Genomic DNA, 15,884 nt, shown 5'->3' with positions numbered 1-15,884 from the left:
TCCAAGAAATTTTTGAAGGGGTTGTTTAGGCTGCATCCACCATCAAGATCGCCCCCACAGTTGTGGGACTTGACTTTAGTGCTGGACAAACTAACCTGTCGCCCATTTGAGCCGATGGCCATGTGCTCTTTGCAGCTCTTGTCATGGAAGACTGCATTTTTGGTTGCCATCACATCAGCACGTCGTGTTGGGGAGCTCACGGCGATGTGGTGTGATTACCCTTATCTTGTTTTTAGAGAGGCTGGGGTTTCCCTGGCTCCGGACATTAGTTTTCTTCCAAAGGTGGTCTCTCAGTTCTAATTCAATTTAGAAGTTTGGTTGGCCACTTTTTACCCTAGCCCTTCCTCGGATGAGGAACGTAGGTTGCATGCTCTGGATGTTAAGCGTGCTTTACTGTTTTATTTGAAACGTTCAAAGGTTTTTCGTAAGGACAAGCAGCTTTTTGTTTCGTATGCTGCTCCCAAGATAGGTTCCAGGATTTCGTCTCAGAGGCTCTCAAAATGGCTCACTGAGATGATTAAACTCTGTTATTTGTTGGCGAAGAAGCTGCCCCCTGGGCCTGTTCGTGGACACTCCACAAGAGCGATGGCCACATCGGTGGCGTTCCTGAGAGGCGTGTCCCTTTCTGATGTCTGCAAGGCTGCCACCTGGTCTTCTCCGCATGCCTTCATGAAGCATTACGCGCTGGACGTGCATGCTCAGCAGAGGACTCGGTTGGGAACTGCGGTGCTGCAAGCTGTCTCTTCCAATTGACCCTCTTCCCGCCTCCAGGTATGCTTTGCTTGCTAGTCTCCCATGGGTGTGAAGCACAGAGACCACGAAGAAGATAGACAGGTTGCTTACCTGTAACTGTAGATCTTCGAGTGGTCATCTGTGCATTCACACTACCCGCCCTCCTTCCCCACTGCTGACGGTCTCCCTCCAGTAGGGGCTTCCAGCGGTCAGGAAGGAACTGGCGGGATCCCCGCACTGGCGCCAGTGAGCATGCGTACTGGGACACCTGCGCATGCCCATTGGCGCTGAGTGCGGAAAAATCCCAGGCTTTTCAGATACCGATTGGGGGATCGGCGCAGGCGCTCTATCCCATGGGTGTGAATGCACAGATGACCACTCGAAGATCTACAGTTACAGGTAAGCAAACTGTCTTTAAAGTGCCATCTTGTTGTGTGAATGTGTGCCATATCTCTAATCTGGTCTCACATTTCTGCCAGGGAATCTAAGTTCTATAGAATCTCTATTTTTCTTTAACTACTGCTAAAGGCTATCAAAGTCTCCTGAATTTGTGATTAATGGACATCCATCCTGGCATGTAGAGAGAAATCTATCACCTCTTGTGAGCTTCAAAGGAACCAGCCTCAGCAATAACAGGGCCATAAACCTATTTGGCCAATGTAATTAAGATTCCTTTTTCGGCTTTGTGCGTATGACATTCTGATTTCCCATTGGATACTTGGCATATGACACTCTGATTTCTCATTGGATTTTGGTTTTTGACACTCTGCTTCCTTATTGGACAATTGGACCTCTTGATGTGACGTAACTTACCCTAGAAAACAGGCCACCCTACGTGTCAAGAGGGTATCTTTTCCATCCTCCCGTTCTTCCTCCAGGCATCCTCCCCTCCTTCCTGCTTCATTCCCCCCCCCCCCGCACTTCTTCTCAAGAGGAATCTCTCTCCAGAGGCCTCTTGCCTTCTCTGACCGACCCTATTCTGCAAGGACTAGGTATTGTATTATCTACCCCTCCCACACTTATTCAGCTAACATCTGTGATTCCTCTTGTATGCTTGAAAATTATTTGATTGGGATGTAACTATTTGAAAATCATTTCCTATAATATAATCCATTAATTTAACCAAAGGATTTTCAGTGGTCTATCTCCGTAAACATTGACAGAGATCCTGCTTTATCTCACCTCTAACAGCTTGCCATTTTGAGCTAAGAAAAATTAATATTCTCCAATAAAAAGCTGGTTGAGGTGATAACAGTAGGTCCCACTGAACTTAGTAAGGGTTACTTGAGTAAACATGAATAGACTGGAAATCTGTCCTAATAAACATATTTCTTTCATGTCTGATCTCTTCCAATAGTGCATATAGAAGGGAATTATCTCGTGATTACTCAAAGGAATGGAACACTGTACTTGGATGTGAAAACATCACCAGAGAAAAGTGTGACATCTCATCTCCGATTACTTTCAATGGAATTTTCTATTTTCGTGTACGTGCCATGAATAGCCACTTCAAATCACCTTGGTCTGAAGAGCTAGAATTTGATCCTTTAATAGAAAGTAAGCATCTCCTTTCCTTCTGCCTCTCCAAAATGGCAGAAGGTCTAAATGATGTCAGCAGAGCTGGTATGTGGGGGTAGGCCAGATAGGTGGCTGTCTAGACCACCACCAGGCCTACAGGGTGCCGCCAGGTGCCCCCTCCCCTACCCCGTTGCTCTTGGCTTCCCAAGTCTGCGCAGACTCAGGAAGGCGAAAGCGGCTGGGCGGCACATTGGCATGTGCTCTCTGAGCCTGCCCTCCCGTGTAGGGGAAGGCAGGCTCGAGAGCACACCCTGTCTGGCTGCTCTTGTCTTGAAGGCGAAAGTGTTGGGGCACCAGCACGCTCCTCTGAACCCACCTTCTCTTGCAAGGGAAGGTGGGCTTGGAGAGCACGCCCCACTGGGCTGCTCTTGCCTTAAAGGTGAAAACTGCCGGGCAGGGCATCAGTGTGCTTCTCCAAGCCCACCTTCCCTTGCAAGGGAATGCAGGCTTGGAGGAGAGCATGCCCTGGCCTGCCACTCTTGGCCTTGAAGGCAATGTGGCAGCCTGGGTGCTCCTTGGAGCCCATCTTTGGCAGGTTCCGAGGAGCACACAGGCCACAGCCCCATGCCACTCTTGGCTTCCCAGGTCTGCGCAGACTTGGGAAGCCAAGAGTGGGGCAGTGCGGCATCGTGTGCACCTTGACAGGCTCAAAGGAGTGCACAGGCCACTGCCCTGCCCTTGCCTTCTTGGGTCTGCCTGGGGTAGGGTTGGGGACAGGGCCCAGAGTGCACAGAAGTCTGGTACCAACTATGGGTGTAAGGGCTCTTTGATACACACACACACACTTTTAAAGCATGTAATAGTCTGTGTAAAGTGTAAAGCATGTAATAGTCTGAAAGCGATCTCACAAGCTCCACTGTTGTGCAACTTCGGTTTGAAATGAATTCAGTTGAATAAACCTCACTGAAGCAAATAGAAGTTATTCAGCAGTAGTAATTAATGGATTTCTCTGTGAGACTTCCAGAGGTGCTCAGGATATGTTCATGGATACAGAACAGATTGCAACAGATTAACACGCGCTACCAAAAAAAGGTTTATTAGCACCTTGAGTTAAACAGTGTGATCCTAAACAGAGTTAATCTTTCTAAGCTCATTTATTTAAGTGGATTTAGAAGGGCATAACTCTATTGAAGATTTTGCTGTAAGTTTTAGTGCAAAACCATTTTATAAACATTTCTTTATTAAAGCTTTTCTGCTTTTTATTGGCTTTAATACTGTGAGTTATCAGTTTTACTGCTTTGGATAGATTATTTTTGTTGTTTAAAGTGAAAGTAGCTAGTGAGCCTATATGCTGGGAGCTGCAGATCTGGATGAATGATTAGGGTTGCCAGCTCTGGGAAATTCCTGGAGATTTCAGGAAGGGAGGTTGGGAAGGGAGGGTAGGAACTTTAATGGGGTATAATGCCATAGAGTCCACCTTCCAAAGTGGCCATTTTCTCCAAAGGAACAGATCTCTGTTGCCTGGAGAGCAGTTGTAATCCAAAGAGATCTTCAGTTACCACCTGGAGATTGGCAACCTGAAATCACTAAATCTGCTAACTTAAACAGAAGATTGACCATGTTTTTGGTGGTACAACTGAACTGTATAACATTTGTTTTTAAAGATGAAATTGGCCCACCAAATATCAAGGTTAATACCGGTGAGAATTCACTTCATATTGTTGTTTTGCCACCCGGAGAACTGGAAAATAACTCTATGAGCAACTATTATCCATTTACTTACAAAATTTGGTATTGGAATAAATCTTCAGATGCCAAGGTAACACTAATTCTAAAAAATAGTTTTAGTTTAAGCATGGATGAGAAATCTGAACTATAAAATTGTAATGCAAACCTGTCAGTCTTGTACTCTTATTCTGGCTATCTCTGGTGCTTCAAGCGGTCGATAAGTCCTCCTAGGAAGTGACAGACTTCTTTGTTATACAGGCTTTTTCATGTTAAAATTATTTCAACATTGAGCCCAAAATATCAGAATATTTTCCTTCATTAGGGGTTTTCTTGCCCCATAGATTATACAGCACACTCTTTTTGTCAGAGTGTGCCATCTTCATAAGTCCCCTGTTAGTAATGCTGGTGATGAGTTTTTCATTGCTTAATAGTATGCCAGCCACCATCTATCCCGATTTCCTGTCAGAATGGAGTATCCAACTGCACAGACATTCCTCATCAGCAAAAATAAGGGATTACAGAATTACATCTAATGCCCTTAAGTATGGAGCTGAACTGTGCATGGCAGTATGCTTAGAAACTCTTATTTGATGCAACAACTATTAAAGTAATGTTTTATTTGCAATTCAATACCTTTTTGATGGCTAGCCAGATCTAATCAGATCTCAGAAGTTAAGTAAGGTCAGCCTTGGTCAATATTTGGATAGGAGATCACCAAGAAATACCAGAATCATTACACAGAGTTAGACAATGGCAAACCAACTCTGAATGTCTCTTGCCTTGAAAACCCTGAGTTGGCTATGACTTGACAGCACTTTACACATACACACCCTTTTATAATACAACATTGACCCTTTAAAAAAGTAAAAGTATTCTTTATTATTTCTAATCCCCTGTCATTATGTCTAATCCCCTGTCCCCTGTTATTATGTCTAATCCCCTGTCTAATCCCAGTGGCAATTGGAGGGGAGCTGTCCCAGAGGCACCCACTAGTATGCGGAGTGCCACAAGGGGCAGTTCTCTCCCCGATGTTGTTTAACATCTACATGCGCCCCCTTGCCCAGATTGCCTGGAGGTTTGGGCTTGGGTGCCATCAAATACGCAGATGACACCCAGCTCTATCTACTAATGGACGGCCGACCTGACTCCGTCCCAGAAAGCCTGGACCTAGCATTGCAAGCCGTGGCAGGTTGGCTCAGACTGAGCGGGCTGAAGTTGAATCCAACGAAGACAGAGGTCCTTTGCTTGGGTCGCGGTGCCCTGGGAAGGGAAATCCCCTTGCCGACTTTTGACGGTGTGCTGCTGAAAGTAGCCCATAAGGTCAAGAGCTTGGGGGTTCTTCTGGAGCCTTCACTATCAATGGAGGCACAGATAGCGGCCCCTGCCAAGTCCACTTTCTTTCATCTTCGACGGGCGAAGCAGTTGGCCCCCTTCCTGGAACGCCGTGACCTAGCAACGGTGATCCATGCTACGGTCACCTCGAGATTAGATTACTGCAACACCCTCTACATGGGGCTGCCCTTGTGCCGAACTCGGCGGCTGCAGCTGGTGCAGAACGTGGCGGCTAGGCTACTGTTGGGGCTCCCAAGGTGGGAGCACATACAGCCGGGGCTACGCGGACTGCACTGGCTGCCAGTGGTATACCGAGTTCGTTACAAGGTGCTGGTTATCACCTTTAAAGCCTTATATGGCCGAGGACCTGCCTACCTGAGGGACCGTCTCTCCTCATATGAGCCCCAGAGAGCACTGAGGTCAGCTGGAAAAAAACAGCTGAATATCCCTGGGCCAAGGGAGGCCAGATTGAAGGCCACCCGAGACCGGGCCTTCTCTATTGCTGCTCCACTGCTGTGGAATCAACTCCCGGAGGAGGTGTGGGTCCTACGATGCTTAGATCAATTCTGTAGGGCCTGTAAGACCCACCTCTTCAAAATAGCCTTCAACCAATGATAAACCGGGAAGTGCCATTGAAAATGCTTTAATTACTGAATTCTGCTGAAGATCTAACGCCTAGCACCATGTTGATATTGTTATTGTTAATTTTAATAATTTGTAAATTGTTTTAACTGTGATTTTATAAGTAAATTGATGTATAATGTATTTTATGTTGTGAGCCGCCCTGAGCCTGCCCCGGCGGGGAGGGCGAGATAGAAATAAAAAGTTATTATTATTATTATTATTATTATTATAAACACTGCTTTGAAACTAAACTACATTCTCCAACAAGAAAAAGAAATACTTGTGGGTTGGATTCTATTCTTTCTGTTAAATTGGATTTTATGACTCTCTTCCTCTAACGTCCTTTGACAGAAAGACTTCTTTCAATGGAGAAGGCTTTTGCTGATGGAAAAAGACTTCTTTGGAAGAAAAGTCTTTCTTTCTTAAAGGAATACTTTATGAAAGGGAATCTTAACATCCAGCCCTAGATGTGTACAACAAAAATGATAGTTCTTCCCTCCAGCTGAGTGCAGACAGCGGAAACCTAAGCAAACCTGAAGACTGTTTAACTAGCAGCTTCTCTGTAGCCACCTGTACTGTTGCACAGCTTGGAGTAGTTACAAACACTGCTTTCTGTGGAATGGTGTGCCATGGATTTCCACCAGTTGCTGCCTGGCATGTGTATTCTCCTGACAGCTACAATGTTTTAAGGCCAGAGAGTTGGCAGTGTATTGCTACAGTGTTCTCTGTGGCACTGCAAAGTTGTGGGTAGCATTCCAAAATGCAATCATTTTTTTAAAACATTAACATAGTCAACCTAAGCTGTAATTAAAAAGACTTTTGCTCATATTTAAATTTTTGTTCCTGGTACAGAACAAAGTTGAAACAAAATCAGCATCATTCATAATCCCGAATTTGTCTCCTTCAACTGTATACTGCTTAGAAGTGCAAGCATGGTCTCCTGTAAAAAGCAGCAATTTCAGCAATGTGACGTGCATTGAAACTGCCAGTGGTATGAGATGTTTAACACTTATTGGAATGTACTGCTCAGAAAGTGTAGTGTGACATACGTTTATGTAACCTCTTATGAAAATGTGATGAATACGTTTCTTTGCTCTGCGTTGTGGTTCAGGTCAGTGAGCCTTGGTAGTCTTATGATGAGTTTTTAAACTAAATCTTGGGAGAAAGCCAACAGGAGATGAAATGTCTCTGGTTCGGGAGGACTCGTCTCAAAGAGATGAAGGGTTGGCTGCTATTTTTCTACCGGGTAACGGACCAGAGTTGTCCACTGTGATGGTGACAAACAGTATGGACTGTCTGCCAGAGTCTCGAGGCGGCAAGAGGGAGGTGGCAGGCCTAGCTTGCCTGGGAAATTATAGATGTTTGTATGCAAATGCTAGAAGTGTTCGAAGTAAAATTGGTGAATTGGAATGTTTAGTGTTGGGAGAAAACATAGACATTGTGGGAATTTCAGAAACTTGGTGGAATGAGGAGAATCAGTGGGACACTGATTCTTGGGATTCCTGGATATAAGTTATATCGGAAGGATAGGGAGGGAAGGGTTGGAGGTGGGGTGGCTCTGTATGTCAGAGATGATATACGATCCAGTAAGACTGAGGTCAGAGAATTAGATTCACTTTTAGAAATGCTTTGGGTTGAAATAGAGGGCCCAAAAGGAAATTTAACTATGGGAGTTTGTTATCGCCCACCAAATTAAAAGAGAGAGGACGATTATAATATGATGGAAGGCTTAAAGATAGCGGCTAAACATAAAAACTGTGTCATAATAGGTGATTTTAACTACCCGCAGATTGATTGGGTCAATGTGTGTTCTGGTCGAGAGAAAGAGATTGAGTTTCTTGATGCTCTCAATGACTGTGTGCTATGGAGCAGATGGTCTCAGAACCTACCAGGGGTGGGGCGATCCTGGATTTGGTCCTAAGTAATGCCCAAGACTTGGTGAGAGATGTAAAAGTGATTGCGCCGCTTGGGAGCAGTGACCATAATGTTATTAATTTCACCATTTGTATAAATAGGGAGTTGCCCAAAAAGACCACCACAACCACGTTTACCTTTAAAAGGGGTAAATTCTCTGAGATGAGGAGGCATGTGAGGAGGAAAGTGAAAGGAAAGGTAAATACGGTCAAAACCCTTGGGGAAGCTTGGAGACTATTTAAAACTATAATCCTAGAAGCTCAGATAAAATACATACCACAAGTTAGGAAAGGCACCAACAGGCATAAGAAAAGGCCTGCATGGTTAATGAACAAAGTAATGGAAGCTGTAAAAGGTAAGAAGGATTCCTTTAAGTGGTGGAAAACCAGTCCAAGTGAGATTAGTAAAAGGGAACACAGGCTGTGGCAAATCAAATGCAAGACTGTGATCAGGCAGGCAAAAAGGGACTATGAGGAGCATATTGCAAAAAACATAAAGACCAACAATAAAAATTTCTTCAAATATATTAGAAGTAGGAAACCAGCCAGGGAGGCAGTGGGGCCCTTGGATGACCATGGGGTAAAAGGATTACTGAAGGAGGATAGGGAAATGGCTGAGAAGCTGAATGAATTTTTTGCCTCCGTCTTCACTGTGGAAGATGAGAACTTTTTGCCCGCCCCAGAACCACTAATTTTGGAAGGGGTGTTGAAAGACCTGAGTCAGATTGAGGTGACAAAAGAGGAGGTCCTACAACTGATAGACAAATTAAAAACTAATAAGTCACCAGGTCCAGATGGCATACATCCAAGAGTTCTGAAAGAACTCAAAGTTGAACTTGTGGATCTTCTAACAAAAATCTGTAATCTTTCATTGAAATCTGCCTCCGTTCCCAAGGACTGGAAGGTAGCAAATGTCACCCCCATCTTTAAAAAGGGTTCCAGAGGAGATCCGGGAAATTACAGGCCAGTCAGTCTGACTTCAATACCGGGAAAGTTGGTAGAAACCATTATCAAGGACAGAATGAGTAGGCACATTGATGAACACGGGTTATTGAGGAAGACTCAGTATGGGTTCTGTAAGGGAAGATCTTGCCTCACTAACCTGTTACATTTCTTTGAGGGGGTGAACAAACATGTGGACGAAGGAGACCCGATAGATGTTGTTTACCTTGACTTCCAGAAAGCTTTTGATAAAGTTCCTCATCAAAGGCTCCTTAGAAAGCTTGAGAGTCATGGAGTAAAAGGACAGGTCCTCTTGTGGATCAAAAACTAGCTGAGTAATAGGAAGCAGAGAGTGAGTATAAATGGGCAGTCTTCGCAGTGGAGGACGGTAAGCAGTGGGGTGCCGCAGGGCTCGGTACTGGGTCCCATGCTCTTTAACTTGTTCATAAATGATTTAGAGTTGGGAGTGAGCAGTGAAGTGGCCAAGTTTGCGGATGATACTAAATTGTTCAGGGTGGTGAGAACCAGAGAGGATTGTGAGGAACTCCAAAGGGATCTGTTGAGGCTGGGTGAGTGGGCGTCAACGTGGCAGATGCGATTCATTGTGGCCAAGTGCAAAGTAATGCACATTGGGGCCAAGAATCCCAGCTACAAATACAAGTTGATGGGGTGTGAACTGGCAGAGACTGACCAAGAGAGAGATCTTGGGGTCGTGGTAGATAACTCACTGAAAACGTCAAGACAGTGTGCATTTGCAATAAAAAAGGCCAACACCATGCTGGGAATTATTAGGAAGGGAATTGAAAACAAATCAGCCAGATTCATAATGCCCCTGTATAAATCGATGGTGCGGTCTCATTTGGAGTACTGTGTGTAGTTCTGGTCACCGCACTTCAAAAAGGATATTATAGCATTGGAGAAAGTCCAGAAAAGGGCAACTAGAATGATTAAAGGGCTGGAACACTTTCCCTATGAAGAAAGGTTGAAACGCTTGGGACTCTTTAGCTTTGAGAAACATCGAGTGCGGGGTGACATGATAGAGGTTTACAAGCTAATGCATGGGATGGAGAAAGTAGAGAAAGAAGTACTTTTCTCCCTTTCTCCCAATACAAGAACTCGTGGGCATTCGATGAAATCGCTGAGCAGACAAGTTAAAACGGATAAAAGGAAGTACTTCTTCACCCAAAGGGTGATTAACATGTGGAATTCACTGCCACAGGAGGTGGTGGCGGCCACAAGCATAGCCACCTTCAAGAGGGGTGGTGCGTGTGTGTGTGTGTATATATATATTTATTTATTTATTTTTGTCACTGTGTGACACAGAATGTTGGACTGGATGGGCCATTGGCTTCTCTTATGTTCTTAGTATAGAAAAGACTCAGCTGAAGTACTTTTCTTAACATCCAGTGTTCCAGGAAGAAAACTATCAAATGTAACGTTTAATACAAAATGTTCCTAATGTGCATGAAACCATTTTCATTTTACTGTGACCAGGGCCAGTGCCAGGCTTCTTGGCACCTTAGGTTGGAAGGGTGGGGGCTGCCTCTCCTCCCAGGCAATTTAAATCATGTGGGAGGGCCCTAGCTGTCCTCCCTGCCAGGTAAAGGTCCCCGTCGATCAACTGATTGACAGGACCTTTCACTGAGGCAGGAAGCACTGGCCTCCCCCCCACCATTTAAAGAGCCTGCGAAAACCAGCTGGTCAGTGGGCTCTTTAAATCACGTGGGGAGGTGTGCAGCTGCTTCTGCTGCCTCTCCCACACGATTTGGATTGCCGGTGGAAGCTGGGGCTTGAGAGCTGCCCCTACCAGTGATTCAAATCACACGGGAGGGCTGGCAGAAGCAGCCATAGCCTCCCTACGCAATTCAAAGACCCCAACGACCAACTGGTTGGTGGGCTATTTAAATCGCACAGGGAGACATGCAGCTTCTGCCATTCTTCCTGTGCCATTTGAATCACTGGTGGGGGCAGCTCTCAAGCTGGTGGAGGCTGCCCCCGCTGATGATTCATATTGCACGGCAAGAGCAGCAGGAGCATGCTTCTCCATGTGATTTGAAGAGCCCCCCGACCAGCTAGTCAGTGGGGTCTTTAAATCTCATGGGGAGGCTGCAGCTGTTTCTGCTAGCCCTCCCACATGATCGGAATTGCTGACAACAGTGGCTCTCAAGCCCCTGCCTTCACTAGCAACCCAAATCACACAAGAGAGATGGCAGAAGCAGTCACATGCCTCCCCACACTATTTAAAGACCCTGCTGACCAGCTGGTCTGCAGGCTCTTTAAATGGAGGGGGAGGCCAGTGTGGCTGCTTCTGCCAGCACTCCCTGCCCCAGTGAAAGGTCCTCACTGATGGACTGATCGGCAGCGACCTTTCACTGACGGGGAGGGCAGCAGCTGCTCCTAGGGCCCTCCTGTGCAATTTAAATCGCTCAGGAGGTAGGGGGCGGCCTTCACCCCTCCAGAGGCCACCCAATTTGGCACCCCCCAGGGCCGCTGCCCTAGGCAACTACTTAAGGTCACCTAATGGGCGCGCCGGCCCTGACTGACTTTTATACCCAATCAGTTTCAGTTTCCTATAAGACAGAGTGGCTGCAGTCTGCATCTTCCCCTCTTCATACCACAGGTCTTTTAACATTTAAGAATAAATTTTGAAATAGTATATTTTTCAATATCTAAATAGTTTAATTCCTTTTTGTTTGCTTTATAGGACAATCAAATCATGTTTCTCTTGTCATCACAATTATTTTCTTTGGTGCTGCTGCTGTTGTCATATTCTTGCTCTTTGCTTTCTGGTGTACATGGAAGAAGATCAAATATGCATTCTTCCCCTCATGCAATCTTCCATCAATCATAGAGGTATAAGTATTAATTAACTATCTTGTTACAAATAATAAATTACACGAATATCCTAGCAGACTCCATTGTAGGTTCTCTGTTGTCCACACAAAGCTCATTGTTAGCAGGCATTATCCATAGTGATAATGTGTGAACTGAGAGAGATTCTCAGCATACCACTAAACAGAAGCTGTTATATATCCAGGAATTTTTAGATGCCTCTCAGAATTTCCATGCATTTAAGGAGTTCTGCATGGAGGATATAAATTTTATTAGTGCTGAATATATTTGCCTAGTGACTCTTTGAGAGTTTATTTTGATGCATCCATAGATCTCACTAATGCTGAGTAAAGGCTTGGCATTTAACTTTTAAAATATTAAGTAATACCTTAGAAATTTTTTTCTTCCTTACAATACATAAACCTAGCAGTGAAAATAAGAGGTTGGTTCTAAGTGCTGCCTCTTGCTTTTCACTTACTTCAGAGTAGTGTCTGGCCAGATTCTTCATATCCACCTGTATTCAGTCCTAAAACAAGGTATTTCACACATTTAATGGTAAAACATATTTCTAATATCTAAGAATTTCTTCCTGTTTGTTGCACAAATGGAACAATTAGAAAATGGAAATTAACTTTTTCAGATTTGTAATAGAATTTTTTTTAAGATTGAATTTTTAGCTGTTTGTATGATTGTCTTGCCTTGACCTGGGTAGCCCAGGCTTGTCAGATCTCGCAAGTTAAGCTGGGTTGGTCCTGATCAGTATTTGGATGGGAGACCACCAATTTCAATGGGGTTGCAATGGAGAGTCAGGCAATAGCAAACCACCTCTGAACATCTCTTTCCTTGAAAAACCCACCAGAAGTTGCCATTAGGGATGGGCATGAACTGACTGATAGTTTGTCGCTAATTTTGGCCAGGTTGTGGTTTGAGAAGCACATGAACTGAAGAACTACCATGAACTTTCTTGAATTTTGATGCAGTTCATGGTGGTTCATGAAAAGCAGAAAACAAGGATTTAAACCTCTGCTTTTTGTTTTTCACGGAAAATAGCTGAGTGGAAAAGCCATGGGGAGCAGAAAGCAGGGCGTTTAAACTTTAAATGGCTTATGAACTACGTTGGTTCACAAACTGACCTCCTAGTTCATATGGGTTTGTAGTTCAGTTTGTGGTTCAGCCACAAACCAAACCACAAAAATGCGGCTCGTGTCCATCCCTATTTGGCCATTAGTCAAATACCCCTTGAAGGCAAAACATAGAACATGGGGTTGACATGGTTGGCCTAAGGGTTTTTCGTACTGTAGAGATATTACATTGGCATATTCTCCTCCCACCCACCCACCCCCAATTAAAAAACAAGGACTATAGAATAGTGGAGATTGAGGTGTCATTCCAACAGAACAATGTGAAAATAAGTTGTTTTTTGTTTTTTACTTATTAATCCTTGGGGGATGTTCTTATGAATCGGTTTTGGTTTAAAAAGCAGGATACAATGCTGATATCTAGCTCAATGTTCTGTACAGTGTTTCAGGCCCTGTTTCAGTTCCCCCATTTGCTTCCTTGTGCAAACTTCTCTGGGTGTACAACTGCAGGCACCAGCTGGTGTCTCAGTGCAAACAAGGCTAAGATTGACCAAGGGTGAGGGCAGTTGCAGAGTATGGCTTGGAGCCCCGGGGAGGAGCTTTGCATGATCTTGTGGGGGTTTTGCACCTCTCAAAATCTGGTGCTTTAGGTGACTGCCTAACTTACCTATATGGTCCTGCCAGCTCTGAGAGTTAACTTGAAGGATTTTTTCTGCTAAATGGAGAATGGATTTTAAAGAGTTTGACTGTGCTTAGGATGGCACTGTTTCAGTGAATTAACTGCCTGAAATCAAATTATTTTTGATACACATCCACCAGCCTTTGCAGCATTTGAATTTGCAGACTTGACATCATCTGTTTATAATTGCTTTCTTCTCACTTCTTTAAAATGCAGTGAAGGGCCAAACTAATTTTTTTTAAATGTGCAATGAAACAATGAAAGGCCAAACTAAATTTTTTTAAATGTGCAACATCAATTGTATATCTTTCTTTCTGTCCCCATTCTCCCATGCTGTGTAGTAGAACTTACCATTGTCCTCTTCAGATATTCTATTTAGTTAATACATCAGGGAGGGAAGTCAATAATGGTTGAAATGTTTTGTATACCAATTAATTTCTCAGTATTAATAAGCATTCATTTAGGTATCTTATTCCTACCATGTAGAATAAGTCTTTGTAGAGCCCTTATATTGGAATCTATGTAGTTATGTGTTCTGACATAGTAGAGAGCCAAGTTCAGCAGAATGTACTACACAGTCTTGCAATGCCATTAAGAGACTTGAAAGTTCATTACAGTTTTTTTTCCTCACTGCTTTCTTTGTGTCACTCCATCTACAGAAGACTGGAGAAAGAGATCCAAACAGCTCCTACTGGATATCTTCAGAAGAATCCACAGAAAAATGTGTCCTTGTAATTGAAAACAGCATCCCACCTGAAATTAACCATATTAAGGGCCACAGTCAATCAGAACAGAGCTGTCGAGACTCAGGAAATTATTCCAATGATGATGATATTTCTGGAAATAAAAATCCACATGAAATCAAAGAAGAAGCAGCAATATGACTTGGATGATGGGTAGAAGCTCCAAGATGAGAGGGGCAATATAGCTAGCACCTTATTCAATCTCTTAAAATATTTTTTTTATTATAGCTGTTGTCTTTTGTTAAAAGAGACTTCATGCCAGAAAAAAGACTGGCAACTGGCTTTGGTGTCAAAGAACTTGTTATGTATTGCTATCAGGAATATGGCTGGAACAGAGGAGATTTTTTAAAATCTGAATTTTCTCTATAAAGTCATAATGAGAACTTCGCTAAAATGTTCACCTGTTTAGGTGTTTGGAAATACAAAGAACAGAGGAAAGAAAATTATAGTAAACTTAGGCTGTATACATGCAGACTTTCAGTTTTATAATATCAACTGTGAATTAACATCTTCTTTCTGTAGCAAAGTATAATAGTCTTAAAAGAGGCTATATAAGCCTCCAAAAAGTATTGATAGGATGGTCTCTCCAGATTTTCTCAGAGGATCCCAAATCTACACAGGCATTAGTGATAACTGTGGTGTGCAGAGCACAGTTTGACCACAGTGTTAATAGCGCCTTCTAGAAGGTGGTGCTTGTTGTTAACATAACCCTGTACAAGATCAATTGTTTCTTCTTTACAGACAGTTAAGACAAAAGTAGCATGTAATGAAGAGCACCGGGAGAGGGAATCAAAGTTTCTTCAAGGAAAATCCTTCGAAGGAGTTAAATAAGTGAAAATTGTGAAGAAAGGCATGGCCTGCCTCAAAATAGTTAATAGTTCTTAGCAGTCTCTCAGTTTACAGTGACCATAATGGATACCTGCAGTTTGTAAATACAAATACAATGTTATTAGTGTTAACAGTAAATAATAATGTTTTGTTATCACTGCCTATCTGTATTAGTATACATATTCTCAGTTACTTCCAATTTTAACATAGAAAAACAGCCTCCTGTTGAACAGAAGACTTTTTCTCAAGTCTGCAACTCGTGTCAAAATATTTGAAAACCAAGTTTTAGGGAAGGACTTTGCAAGGATATAGTGTGCCTCTACTTAAGTTTTCTGTGCTGTTTTTGAGGGGAGAAATTAATCACTGTCTAAAGCTTACCAGGGAACACCGCTAGTGAAGTCTAAACAATTTGTAAGAAAGGATACTCTGTGTGTGTTGTAAGAAAATAAGAGTCCTGTGCTGAATCAGACCAGTGGTCTGTGTAATCCAGCTTCATGGAAGAGGGAGAACTTATCTACTTTCCCTACCACATGTATAACTATGTATAAACCTCTGATACCCAAATTGTCTTTTTTCAGATCTGATTTTCCAGACTCTTCCACCTCTCTTCAACAGGTACACCAGCCTGATAATAATCTTGGTTGCCCCCTTCTAAATTTGTTTCCAGCTCTGTGATATTTTTTGTTGAGGTTCAACAATCAGAACTTTATATAGTATTCTAAATATGGCCACCATAGACCACTGTGATATCAGTCATTTTATTTTCAGTCTCTTTCCTAATCATCTTCAGCTTTGCCTTTTCACCACTGCAGAACACTGACATTGTTGTCAAACTATCAGCAACAACCCCAAGATCTTCTCACCACATTCTGAGTCAACATTTTAATTGTAGCGATTACTGCAGCCCACCTTGCTTGTGGGTTCTTGTTTCTTC

The 15,884-nt window shown here is 43.3% G+C and overlaps 1 protein-coding gene across 1 annotated transcript in view; it reads left to right on the top strand.

The window, feature by feature from the left end:
* IFNAR1 (interferon alpha and beta receptor subunit 1) overlaps positions 1–15,514 on the top strand; it is a 34,592-nt gene extending 19,078 nt beyond the window's left edge. The window contains exons 7-11 of the mRNA XM_060234311.1: positions 2,090–2,289; positions 3,915–4,069; positions 6,787–6,925; positions 11,494–11,642; positions 14,039–15,514. Coding sequence (XP_060090294.1) covers positions 2,090–2,289; positions 3,915–4,069; positions 6,787–6,925; positions 11,494–11,642; positions 14,039–14,263 — 868 coding nt within the window. The 3' untranslated portion in view covers positions 14,264–15,514. The remainder of the gene's footprint in view (positions 1–2,089; positions 2,290–3,914; positions 4,070–6,786; positions 6,926–11,493; positions 11,643–14,038) is intronic.
* The last annotated feature ends 370 nt before the right edge of the window (positions 15,515–15,884 follow it).

This window comes from Heteronotia binoei, chromosome 3, assembly GCF_032191835.1.
Source record: "Heteronotia binoei isolate CCM8104 ecotype False Entrance Well chromosome 3, APGP_CSIRO_Hbin_v1, whole genome shotgun sequence".
Lineage (NCBI taxonomy): Eukaryota > Metazoa > Chordata > Lepidosauria > Squamata > Gekkonidae > Heteronotia > Heteronotia binoei.
The sequence above is the reverse complement of the archived record's forward strand: the minus strand, read 5'-3'. Positions and strand labels throughout refer to the sequence as shown.